This window comes from Elephas maximus, chromosome 8 (assembly GCF_024166365.1).
Source record: "Elephas maximus indicus isolate mEleMax1 chromosome 8, mEleMax1 primary haplotype, whole genome shotgun sequence".
Lineage (NCBI taxonomy): Eukaryota > Metazoa > Chordata > Mammalia > Proboscidea > Elephantidae > Elephas > Elephas maximus.
The window spans coordinates 1668320-1682070 of record NC_064826.1 but is presented as its reverse complement, the minus strand read 5'-3'; the positions used below and the strand labels follow the sequence as shown (position 1 = coordinate 1682070).

The following is a 13751-nucleotide window of genomic DNA, read 5'->3' as shown; positions in this document are numbered from 1 at the left end:
ATTCGGATGTCTTATACCCATTGCCGTCGAGCCAATTCGGACGCATAGCAACCCTCTAAGACTGCCCCATAGGGTTTTGAGGGAGTGCCTGGTGGATTCAAACTGCCTGCCTTTGGTTAGCAGCCTGAGCTCTTAACCACGAAGCCACCAGTGTTTCATTGGATGTCTTGGAGGAATGCAATTCAGTCCACAGCACTAGTCATCCATTATAAGCGATGGTTTAGTTGTACATTTCTTGACACAGAAAGAGATTCATAAATCATTAAGTGAAAAAAAACTAACGCAAACAGGATGCGTAGTTGGGTCCCATGACATCGTTGTAAAGATTGAAAGAATATACCTAAAACACTGACGTCAATTATCACAGGGTGGTTTTACCTGAAAATCTTTATGATTAGATTTTCTGTAATTAGCGTTTATTGTCGGCCTCCGTTTTTAACAGCCCTCAATAAAACATCTTCAATTATAAAGTTGTTTAGGAAAGTCGCCGCTGGGGGCGCCGTGGAGCCATGTGGCCATCGCTTTGACCCTGGGTGAGAGAGCGATAGAGGGGCGGCAGTTACCCCGGTGCGCCTCCAGGTGGCGCCAAAGCAGCTCGCTAACCGGTAGCGGAAAAGACAGGGCAGCCTTTAAAATCCCTGAGATTCTCTGGCCGGCATGAGTGTGCTGCTAATGATCAGTGGGCACTGTGGCAAACTGCTGGAAATGCCAAGAGCTTGCTGTGATGAAATGGGCCGTGGCCTCCCAGCTACAGGGCTGCAGACACCCCTGGCTGGGTGAATACCGTGCAGCAGTGAGCGGCTCTCCAGGGCAGCTCTGCACCCCTGAGGCTGCTGGCTCTTAGGCTCTTGGCCCTGGCTGTCCAGTCACCTCCGTGCTTGCAGCTCGCAGGTTCAGGACTGGGCTGTGGATCGTCCTTGACGATCCCTGACTGCTCATCAGAGCAGGGAGTTCTGTCACTGGGGAAGGGCTAGCCCCTTGCCTGCACTCTCCTCGGCCCCCTTCCCCAGGGACCGGCTGCTTCCTGATTTCCACCTCTTTGCCCACCTGCTGGCTGTTGCCTGGTCAGGTGCAGTGCAGCCCGGGCTCAGGTGTGTCTGTGGGCCAATGCCTGCGCTGCTGCTGCAACAGCCTGCCGGAGCCGGTGTCTTCCTTCTGCCAAACACGGGCGCCATCCCCACGGAGACAGGTGCTCAGGGTTCTCAGCGACCCACCTTTCCTCCTGCACACCTGAGCAGGTATTAAACCTCACTTCAGAAAGTTTTTTTTTTTTTCAGAAGGGAGCGTGGTGACAAATAGTTTTCTCACAGAAGACACAAAAAGCACCGGGCACTCTGTGGGTGCACAGTTTGGGAGACACCACCAGACCCTTCAACTGTGAAAACACATCTAAGAACAGAGGCGGGAGCACCCTCGTGGGGACCGAGGAGCCCTCTGGTTCTGGGGAGCCCTCACTTGCTCTCTGTTCAGGGACGCGCATTGCTCTGAAGGCCATGATCTGGGAGGGATTTCGCCCCCCACTCCCCCTTCTGCGTCCAGCTCACCCCATGCCCTAAAGAACTAGTCCCTCTGAGCTCTAACCACCCCTGCCCTGGGGCGGGACCGGGAGTCACCCTCGCTGTGACAGCAAGAGAACTATGTGTTTTGAATCTCAGCATTTGAAAACTGTGTGTGTGCACGTGTGTGTGCCCATGTGTGTGTACGGTTGAGGATCAATATTGCTCTGTAAACAGAGCACCAAAGGGGAAAGAAACAGGGAAGTGAGAGGATCCTAAAGAAAATTCACTTGGCTTTTTCGGCCTCAGAGGTCGGTGCAGAGAATGGATCAAGCAGATTTTACTCCATTACTAGGAGCTAAGATCTTGATCTGGCTGGAAGCGCACAGAAGCTGGAGAACGAGTCATAAGCGTCTTGTTCACTGCGTTCAAGCTGTTTTCAGATCACTCCAGCAGGGGTACAGGGACCCCCATTTCCCAGGCTGGAATCTCAGCCACCACGAAGGCAAAAAGATAGCCAGAAACCAGGGTCCAAAGAGTGATGTACGTGCGTGCGCACACACACACACACGCGCGCGCACGCACACACACACGTAAGGTGATTCCAAGGAAGGATAAGAACTTTCTTTTAAACGTGTCTCTTGTTTTCCTCCTGCAGCTTGACCACTACCCTCGGGAGAGTTACCATCTGCCAAGTTCATCCGACACCCTGTTCAATTCCCCAAAGTCCCTCTTTCTAGGAAAAGTCATAGGTAAGAATTTGGTTCTTGAGGTATGAGTTAAGCATGCATTATGTATAAGAATCACATGGGGGGGGGCATGAATTTCGATTTGGAATTTCTGGGTCTATGTCTTCCACTGGGACGGTCAAGAATGTGTTCTGGGACAAGACAGGCTGTGCCATTCTTCTCAGTGATGCGAGACACGCGTTATTAAATCATCTTTGGGGTTAATTGCTCAGGTAACACATGAAAGTTGCTGGTTCACCCGTGGGAAGCATTGTAAGAGTGATTGGTGTGCTGGTTGGTGATGGCAAGAACCACTGTTATTGGGTGCCTGCGATGGCCCAGGGAACAAGTTAAGCCAGTGATCTGCTCCAGCTTCTCTTTGTACTTGGAGTTCATTGGGCTGTTAAAGTGGGCACCGGCTGGCAATGTTCAAATTAACTTTCTCTTTCTCTAAGCACATAAATTGTTCTCTCTTCCTCTCACTTTCGAGAAAGCTACCTGATATTGTCTGCAAATTAGAAGGCAAATGGGAGTTAGGAAATCTGACACAACTCCCTCCCAAGCGTGAATTTAGAAGTCACCATGTCCGTCTTCTCCAGGGGACTAAATGCGGATGTGATCTGTTACGTACTTTTACAGGCTTAATGGGCAGGCAACACGAATGTCTCTTCCTCTGAAAATGTGTACTGAGAACCCAAAACAGAAAGCGTAAGATGGAGGGCAACATGGGGCTGGGGAGGGGTCACTGTCTGGTGGGAAGTGGTGATCAGAATGGCAATAAAGGTCAAAAGATGGGGGGGCCAGGTGACGAGGACTGGAGAATGAGACACCCAGGAAAAATAACAACCCACACTTACTGAACCAGCCCCCACTTTAAGCACTTGAGATGTATTTACTCATTTAATCTTCATAGCAATTCCTTGAGGTGATCAGATTATTACCTCCATTTCACAGATGAGAAAACAGAGGCAGTAAGAGGGTAAATAACTTGCCCGGGGTCACCTAGCCAATAAGTGGCAGAACCAAAACGCTTCAGTCTTGCTCTTCACGGCTGTGCTGTGATCCCTATGACCGGTAAGTTAGAACTAAACAGAGAAAGACAGAAGAGGCAGGTCTGGGCAAAAGATGCAGATGAGGGCTGAGGTGGACCAGGGAGTGGCCGTGAGCAGAAAGCATTCCTGGGCTTAGAACCAGGAACACACCAGCCATACTGGTGAGCAAGGGGTCTGGAAGACAGGGCAGGCAGAGTTGTGCCTGAGGCCCCGAGGAAAGACCACACCTTCCATAAATACGGCAGCAGGGAGTACTGATGGCTTCCTCCACTCGTGGAACGGGACAGAGGATGAGGGCTAAAATTTACTGACCATGTGCTTTTAGGGGGTCGGTGGTGGTTCATTGGTAGAACTCTCGCCTTCCACCAGGAGCCTCAGGTTCAATTCCTGCCAACGCGCCTCACGCGCAGCCGCCACCTGTCTGTCAACGGAGGCCTGCGTGTTGCTACGATGCTGAACGGGTTTCAGCGGAGCTTCCAGACCGACGGACTAGGAAGAAAGGCCTGTCAGTCAACTTCTGAAAATCAGCCAGTGGAAACCCTATGGATCATAAGGATCTGATCTGTAAGCAACTGTGGGGATGGCACAGGACTGGACAGCATCTTGTTCCCTTGTGCATGGGTCCCCGTGAGTCAGGGGCTGACTGGACAGCAGCTGACAACAACAACAACACTTTGTTTTAGGCTTTGTGGTAAATGTTTCACATGTGTAGGATCAGCTGAATGTCCCAACAGCCTAATGTAACAGGACCTGTGATTGTCACTCCACTTTGCAGATGAGGAAACTGAAGCTGAGGAGGTTAATTTGCCAAAGGTCACTCAGATAGCACATGGTGAGGCAGAGCTGGGAAGCTAGATCTCCCTGACCAGCAGCCACAGTCTTGGGTAGACCAGAAGAACTTGCTGTTAGGGTCCCACTCCAAAAGAAAAGTTGCCACTGAAAGGAGAGTGATGCTGTTAGCTGGCACCAGGAAGTGGCTGTTTGGTGGAGGGAGCCTTGGCCTTCACCAGGCATCCATCCTGAGACATCGGTGAGAGCCACGCGCCGTCGTATGTATTCCCACAATTCAGCCAAGTTTAACTGGAAATGTTCAGTCAGGGCTGCAACGATCCCATCACAACAAACGGTATAGGACGATACTGTTATTCCTAAATTAACATCAACCCTGAGCAGATTGGAAACAATGGGCTCCATCACTTTGTGAAATGCACTATGTCAACTTTTGACAGGGGTGTTGGCTGCCTTGCAGGTCCCCTCATTCTTAAGTACAGTCTCTGGTTCATGTGATTAAATTCACATCTCAGGGAAACTATAATGTCAGCACGACAGGGACCTTCGAGGCTGTGAATAAATAATTAGCATGGTAAAAGCAATGCCCTGAAGCCAAAACCTACTGTGCGCACATCTGTGCCAAGCTGCAAGGGGAATGTGGACCTCAGACTTACAAGTGTTGCAGCCTGAGTTTTCTGTGCACGTAAACCCCCTACGTGTAAGGCGGTGCACTGTGTGAAGAATGTGCAAACACCGTGAGGAAGTCCAGGATCCTGGGGTAGAGATGGCCACCTGGACAGGAGTGGCCTGGGCCTCTGCTGAGCTCCTGGCCTCACTGACTCTGCAGGGCTGGCTCACCCCCTCTATACACGAGCTCCCGCAGACCAGGAGAGCATCTCAGAGTTTGTGTGTATCCTCAACACTTTGCAAGGAGCAAGTGCTCAGTGAGAACTTGTTGAATTAATAAACAGGGAGAGAAACAGAAGGAACATACTACAGATACGTACTGCAGAGAGGGAGGGCTTGGGCGTTGATGCTAACCCAATCAAAACTCAGCACAGAGGTGAGCTACAGTAGCCATAAGGAGGTTCCAAAATCCGCACCCCTGGTTTTTCCTAAAATCAGGGCTTCAATAGCAATGGGGTGGAAAACAGGCAGGCTTTGGGATCAGGCAGAGCTGGTCACATATGACTCCAGGTTCACATTGAAATCTTGGGCTCCTCACTTTAACCTCCCAGAGCTGTGGTCTCTCAGCTGTAAAAGGGGGAAAGTAAACACCTACCTCACCATGGTTTGCTCCCTGAGGGTGGAGCTTTTTGTCCTTTTTTGTTCTGATTAATCTATTTGCAGCTGCCAGATCCGTAGGGACACACACACCATGCACGGTGAATGTCTGGTTGTGGGCTCTGTTACTGCCGAGCTCATAGCTTCTTCGGAAGTACCCAACCCTGAGAGTAACGACCTTTGTCAGATGCTGGCGCTGCTCCACTCACGTTAGCTGTTTTAAACACACTGTTGTTGCTCTTGACTGCCATCAAGTCGATTCCAACTCGTGGTGACCCCATGTGTTACAGAGTAGAACTGTTCCATAGGTTTTTCTTGGCTGTAATCTTTTTTCCTTCTAAAATTTTATTTATTTTATCGTTGTTGAGAATATACACAGCAAAACATACACCAATTCGACAGTTTCTACATGTACAGTGCAGTGACATGGATTACATTCCACAAGTTGTGCAACCGTTCTCTCCTTCCTTTTCTGAGTTGTTCCTCCCCCATTATCATAAACTCACTGCCCCCTAAGTTTCCTCTCTAATTTTTCTAGTGGCTCTTGTCAATTTGATCCCATGTAGATAGTTCTTAAAAGAGCACAACGCTCAAGGCAAACGTTTTTACTAGTTAAGCTAAATTATTGTTTGGTTTTAAGAAGACTTCAGGGAGTATATTTGGTTTAAAGTTTAAAGATTATCTCAGGGGAGTAGTTTCAGGGCTTCATCCATCCTCCATGGCTCCAGAAAGCCTGGGGTCCATGAGACTTTGGAATTCTGTTCTGCACTTCCCTCCTTTTGATCAGGATTCTCCCACAGAATCTTCCATCAAAATGTTCAGGAGTGGTACTTGGCTGTAACCTTAACGGAAGAAGGATCTCCAGGACTTTCTTTTGAAGAGCTGCTGAGCGGGTTCAAACTGCCAACCTTTATGTTAACACTCAAGTGCAAACTGTTTGCACCACCAGAGGCCTTTTAAATACCTTGTCTAGTACTCAGAACACCCGTCTAAGGCCTCAGTTACCCTCATTATATACAGGAGAGAGCCAAGGCCAGAAAGGTGTGCTTAAACAAGGTTTGACATTCCGGGCTGGATTGGTCGCTCCTGTGGGGGCGTTCTCTCCACTGTAGGATGTGTAGATGCCAGGACCATCCCCAGTGTGACAACCAAAAATGTCTGCAGACATTGCCTGATTTCCCCCCTGGGGGAGGGGTAAAAATTGTGCCCACTGAGAACCACTGGCTTGACGACACCCAACTAGTAGGTGTTGGGGCTGGGGTTTGAAATGTCACATGTTACACTAAACCCTGGCTTTGCTTCCTGGTGGCACCTACAACTTGCAGAACAATGAGAAACGAGGGAGGTATCTGATGTTCTAAAGGTAAAATTCTGTTCCTACAATCAAAGGGCTACAGTAAGGGCCAGGCAAGACATGGGGCAGCTGAGGAGGCTCATCGTCAACCACCGCTTCCGGCCAACATTCCGTAAATATCTGCTCACCTAGCAGGGGCAGGATTCATGAGGAGTATTTTAAAGTTTCCCTTGGGAAGGGACATGTACTTCAGTGAGAGCCAAACCAATTTGCGTTTCACCAGCTATGTGAATCCTCACCTGTGAAGGTATGTTGAACTTGCAATGGACTTCCCATGTACTCTGGAGGCTTTGCACCCTGGGGATGGGTGCCCCAAAGCTGGTGTTCAGCTGGACCAAAAGCTGATCCCATGAGAGAAGAAAAATGAGAAGGATCTGAATAAATAGTATGGCCTCCCATGGTGGTCTCTGATAAGCAATGTTTGAGAAAAGCACATGTGAACAGGAGGGAAGAAAGGGCACCTAACTGAAGACAAGAGTGCTCTTTATGACAGGAATGGAGGAAATGTGTCCTAGAAATGGAAGTGGACTCACAGTCAACCAACAGCAAAATTTAGACTGGGTTCTTACAGTTTCTGAGTCCCTTGAGAAGGAAGGAAGGGTCAGTAGCCCCAGCAGAGGCTCACAAAGGAGAAATTTCTCCAGACCTATTATGCCCATTTTCTGTCACTTACAAGCTGAGTGATGCCAGAAGCTTTATGTTTCTGGTTTTCGTTGAGAAATCTAATAGTTCCCCAAGAAATCTTTAAGTCAAGGGATGTGACGGTTATATGTCAACTTAGCTGGGCCATGCTTCTCAGTGGTTTGGCAATTACAGTGTAGTTTGGTAGCTATATAATGATGTAATCACCTCCATAGTGAGATCTGATATGATGTAATCACCTTCATGATGAAATCTGATGTAATGTAATCTCCATGATGAGATCTGCTCTGAGCAGTCAGTCAGTTGAAAGGGAGTTTCCTTGGGGCATGGCCTGCATCCAGTATATGTGGACTTTCTGGCAGAGCTCACTGGCTTTTGCTCTGCTCTGGATACTGCATTCAGCTCATCATCGTCTGAACTCCGGTTCTTGGGGCTGGAGCCAGTGGCCTGCCACCTTACCTGCCAATCTTGGGTTCATCAGCCCCTGCTTCCCGTGTGATACCTGACCCATAGACTTGGGACTTTCCAGCCTCTACAACTGCATGAGCCATTTCTTGATATAAATCTCTCTCTTCTCTCTCTCTCTCTCTCTCTCTATCCAGGCACACACACACACACAAATACACACTTCACTGGTTTTGTTTCTCCAGAGAATCCAACCTAAGGCAAGGGGACAAATATAAATTGAAGCCTGGGGTGGGTTCTGCTTTTTCTTGTCTCTTTCAGCATTTCTCAGTGCCTTGGACCAAGACACCAGTGGCTTGTTTATTATGTTGCAAATGACAGGAAGCAGAGAGGGGTGGTTTAATACGCCGATAATAAAGAATACTTCAAAAGTACTTGGCACGCTAGAAAGATGGGCTAAAAATAATGACATGAAATATAATAGAGACCTACAGTCCTGCATCAGACAAAAAAACACCAAGATGCAACAAGCAAACACATAAGAGGGAGATGGGAGACTCCTGGCATCCTGTGAGAGAGACCCAGGGGCTGTTGGGATGAGAGTTTGATACGAGCCCACATTGTGTGGGGACTGATTTTTAAGTGAATACAATTGTTATGGTTTGTTTTGTGTCCCCCAAAAAGATATGAAGTCCTAACCCCTGTTCCTATGAATGTGAGCTTGTTTGAAAATAGGGTCTTTGAGGGTGTTATCAGTTAACATGAGGTCGCACTGGAGCAGGACCAGTCCTGGTCCCACCTGAGTGTGTTCTGTAAAAGAGGAGAGACACAGAGAGACAGACAGAAGGAAGATGTCATGTGAACAGCACTGAGCTATATTAACAGGAGACTGGTGTCTGGAGCATGGAGTAAAGTCAGGCTGGGCTGGGAGGCTATGGCCCATCCTAGGAACCTCCCACCTCTGTGGCCGCTGTAACAAAGCACCACAACCTGGGTGGCTTAGAAAAACAGAAATTTATCCTCTCACAGTTCTGGAGGCTGGAAGTCCAGGGTGTGAGCTGGGCCATGCTGCCTCCAAAGGCTCTAGAGGAGGACCCTTCCTTGTCTCCCAGCTTTGGTAGCCCTGGCATTCCTTGGCTTGTGGCAGCATCTTCACGTGGCCATCTTCCTTCTGTCTGTCTCCCTGTGTCTCTTCTCCTCTGTTATAAGGACACCACTCAGATTGTATTAGGACCCACCCTACTCTACTAATGCAAGTGAAAGAAGATGCAGTCCACTGTTCTTTGGGGCCATTTTTTCATGGGAGGGGGGCTATCAGCGACTGTATCCTGGAGTCCGTGCCCCAGCACCACAGCCGTGTAGTAGAGAAAGAAGGGGGTCTTCCACAATTGAGCTCACCCTCCCTCGTCCACTTGTCTCTTTCCTGCCTCGGCCAGTAGACATTAGTGAATACACAGGAACTAGACATCTATTTACAGCTTGGAGTTGTGCCGTTCTTGTAGTCATTACCAAAGAGAATGATGAATAGAATGCATTTCTATAAATGGAGAAAGAGCAAATGTGATCGATTGAGTTGAGGGTGAGTCCCTGCCGGCAGCAGCCAATCTCCTAGTGATTGATCTCTAAGCGTAGAAGGCAACAAAATTGATAAATGAGCAAATGGCAAATAGTTAATTGAAATTTCTGGTTAGTTGCCTCTGGGTTTTGTTATAATGATGAAAGAAGTAGTAAAACACTGATGAGAATGTTTATTTCAGTGATAGGAGAGAAAGAATATTAAAACTGAAGAGAAGCAATCAGACTCAATTCTTCATATCCTAAAGAAAATGTAAGATAGTCTGAATGTCCAAAAATGTCTCAAGGCTGAAGGAAAGCTTCTAGTTAGAATCTGCCCCATGAGTTATGGTTCCTTAGATGGTGGGTCTCTTGCTCTTTTTTAACCGTACTAGAAATTTATGGGGTTCTTTTTATTACTACAGCCATAGAATCATAGCAGGCCCTAAGAAGTCATTTATTTGGACTTTGTCATATTACAGCTGAAGGAAATGAAGCCCAAATGGTTAAGTGACTGGGCCAAGGTCGCACAGCAGGCACGTTAGATGTCGTTGCCAAAACAGCCCAGGGCTAACGTCACCGTGGTCTGTACATGTTGTCCAAGGGCACCTTTAACATCACCGTGGTCTGTGTGTATCGTCCAAGGGTGCCTTTAACAAGGATGATGAGTAATCCCAACATTGTGGTCTACAAGCACACATTCAACGTCTAGAGAAAACAGCTGCAAAAGCAAGTCTTTCAGAGACTTGTAGGCTGGAGACTACGGAGAGTGGGGGTTACCAACAGGCTCTGGCATCAGAGCCCCGATTCCAGCCGTGCCCTCTGCTGAAGGGGCAGGTTTCTTCCATGTCTGAGCTTCGGTGTCCTTAACCGTAAAATGTGGATAATGATCAAACCAATATCGTAAGGAGCTGTGGTGAAGCTTAAAATGTATAAACCAAAAAAACCATTGCCATTGAGTTGATTCTGACTAATAGCAACCCTACAGGACAGAGTAGAATTGCCCCATAGGGTTTCCAAGGAGCACCTGGTGGATTTGAACTGCCAACCTTTTGGTTAGCAGCCATAGCTCTTAACGACTTTACCACCAGGGCTCCAAAAATTTCCTGTTGTTGGTCAGTGCTGTCTTGTTAATTTCGACTCATAGACAGGCAAATGCGTAGAGACAAAAGCTTATTAGTGGCTACCAGGGCCTGGGGGAGGGGGGGTGGGAGTTAGTGCTTGAGGGGTATCAGTTTCAGTTTGGGTGATGGAAAACTTTTGAAAACAGATAATGGTAATGGTTTCACAACATGGTGAATGTAATTAATGTCATCAGATATTACACCTAAATATGACTCTCAAAATGTCAGATTTTTGTTATGTGAATTTTACCACAATAGCATTTTTTAATATTTTTTGTAATTGTACCATGCATATGAAACACTCTGCACAGTGCCAGGCACAGAGTAGCTGCTCAGTACCTCATAAGCACTGTCATTACATCTAATGCTTGACTTTTATAAAAATATTTCGGGGGGGGGCTGACACCAGTACCGAGTTACTCATAAAAAACAAAGAATAGATAAACGAGGAAAACCTTGGGCAACTTCCAAATGGAAAAAAATAAAATTTATACCATAATCTCTCTGCCTTGTTTCCCAAAATTAAATAATTTTTCACAAACAAAACCAAAAAGCATAGTTCAATTACAATGTAATAAGTGAACAATGGTTCTGTTTTCATGACAATGTTTTTAGTATTTGGTTCAACAAGGTTGTCAAAACCAGAGAACCTCGTTTCTGGTCCAGGCTTCTCTCACCTCCTCTTTGGCCCCCAGCTTGAGGCTGGATACCCAGTTGTTTCTAAGTACACAGAAATGTAGAAAGCCAAGACCCTTCTTATTTCACAGTCTGTAGTATTCACAGAAATTGTTTTAACTTCTAATATACATTATTATTTTTCTTTTTCATTGTACATACCCATATGTATATATACCAAAAAGCCAAACCAAACCCATTACCATCAAGTAGATTTTGGCTCATAGCAGCCCTATAGGACAGAGTAGAACTGCCCCATTGGGTTTCCAAGGAGCAAGTGGTGGGTTCGAACTGCTGACCTCTTGGTTAGCACCCAAGCTCTTAACCACTGCACCACCAGGGCTCCATAGCTATGTATGTATATAACACACACACTTGCCCGTTCAACATCTTTCACATGCACAATTTAATGATATCAATTACATTAGTCATGCCGTGCCACCATCACCAGCAATCATTGCCAAGCCTTCCATTCCCGTAAAACATAAACTCACGGCTTCCCAAACAATGACTGCCTCTCAGCCCCACCCTCTGGCCCCTGATAACCCCTAATAGATTTTGGCCTCTATACGTTATTTTTAATTTCTATATTAATCTCCTGTGGCTGCTGTAACAAGGTACCATGAACTGGGTGGCTTCCAACAACGGAAGTTTATTCTGACAGTTCTGGAGGCCAGGAGTCTGCCATCACAGTGTTGGCAGGGCCACGCTCTCTCTGGAGGCTCTAGGGAAGGATCCTTCCTCCTCCCTCGCAACTTCCAGTAGCCCCAGACATTCCTTGCCTGTGGCCACATCACTCCAACCTGCACCTCCTTTGTCACATGGCCACCTTCCCTCTGTTAGCCTCTGTCTCTTCTGTAAAAACACCACTCAGATGGGACGAGGACCCACCCCACTCCAGTCTGACCTCATGTTAGCCTAAGTGATAACACCTGCAAAGACCCTATTTCCAAACAAGGTCATGCTCACAAGTCCTGGGGTCAGGACTCCAACGTGTCTTTTAGGGGACACAACTCGGCCACAGCAGCCCCTATCACATAAAGGGGGTGACATGTTATGTGTGTATGGCATTTACAGTTTAGAAGTCCATTCACGGCTGTGACCACGCATCACATCTGTGGAGGTAAGTGCAGAGGCTTATTGCCCAGGAGGTGAACTAACAGGTCTATGTGCAATATGACCCTGCTCTTGAGCTTAGAGACTAGACGCCCCTCACAACCCCATGTCCAGGATCCGGGGAAGGAGGCCAGGGCAGGGCTTGGAGAAAGGAGCCTGGGCTATGGAGACTTTTTGCACCATCTTGCTATTGGCCTGGAGTCTAACTTGTTGCACTGGAGGTCAGCACTTTGGATTGGAAGACATCAGGTCCCCTCATTCTAGCCCTGCGGCCATGTGGAAAAGCACATCACAAAGGGGACAGAAGGTAGTTGGCCAGGAGCCAAGCCTGGGGTCCTTTCCAGCCTGTGGAGGGTTTGATGAGGACTCACAGCAGACCTGTGACCAAGTGAAGGAAGGATGGAGCAGTATAGAAAAGTAAACACCTGCTTGGGAGAGTTATTCATCTCATAAAAATCCATCAAGTGTGAATAACCCCGCTATAAAAAGGGCAGGCCGTGTTTATGGCAGATCCTTCTTGTGAGAGCTTGTCACCTGGCAGCAAGCAGGGCAGGTTCTGAAGGCAACACTCTTTGCCTGGACATGAGGTCGATGCTGCCACCTAAGCAAGATGTTTCTTCTGCTTTGAAAGGCAGCTGTTTACGATGTTAGCATGTGGGAGATACCTATGTACCAAACGTTTGCCACTCAACATTCTCCACAGGCACAATTTAGTAACATTAATTGTATCCACCATGTTGCCCAACCATCACCATGATCTGTTTCCAAGTTTTTCCACTGTATTTACCACAATAAAAACAATTAAACAAACAATAACGGGGAGGGTATAGGAGTGCTCTGTATTCTTTGGAGGAGCTATAGTAGTACAGTGCTTAAGCACTTGGCTGCTAACCAAAAGGTTAGCGCTTCAAACCCATCAGCCACTCTGAGGGAGAAAGACAGGGCAGTCTGCTTCTGTAAAGATTGTTGTTGTTGTTAGGTGCCATCGAGTCACTTCCAACTCATAGCAACCCTATGTACAAAAGAACAAAACATTGCTTGGTCCTGCGCCATCCTCACAATTGTTACGCTTAAGCCCATTGTTGCGGCCACTGTGTCATTCCATCTTGTTGAGGATCTTCCTCTTTCTTGCTGACCCTCTACCAATCATAATGTCCTTCTCCAGGGACTGATCCCTCCTGACAACATGTCCAAAGTATGTGAGAGCAGTCCGTCCATCCTTGCTTCTAAGGAGCATTCTGGTTGTACTTCTTCCAAGACAGATACGTCCGTCCTTTTGGTGGTCCATGGTATATTCAATATTCTTCTCCACACCACAATTCAAAGGTGTCAGTTCTTCTTTGGTCTTCCTTATGCATCGTCCAGCTTTCACATGCATAGGAGAAGATTGAAAACACCATGGCTTGGGTCAGGTGCATCTTAGTCTTCAAGGTGACATCTTTGCTTTTCAACACTTTAAAGAGGTCCTTTGCAGCAGATTTGCTCAATTGATTTCTTGATTGATTTCTTGACTGCTGCTTTCATGGGTGTTGATCATGGATCCAAGTAAA

At 47.3% G+C, this 13751-nt stretch overlaps 1 protein-coding gene across 1 annotated transcript in view; it reads left to right on the top strand.

Moving 5' to 3' along the window:
* Positions 1 to 13751, top strand: part of CNTNAP2 (contactin associated protein 2) — a 2020907-nt gene that overhangs the window by 1924754 nt on the left and 82402 nt on the right. The window contains exon 22 of the mRNA XM_049894552.1: positions 2155 to 2248. Within this exon, the coding sequence (XP_049750509.1) occupies positions 2155 to 2248 (94 nt within the window). The remainder of the gene's footprint in view (positions 1 to 2154; positions 2249 to 13751) is intronic.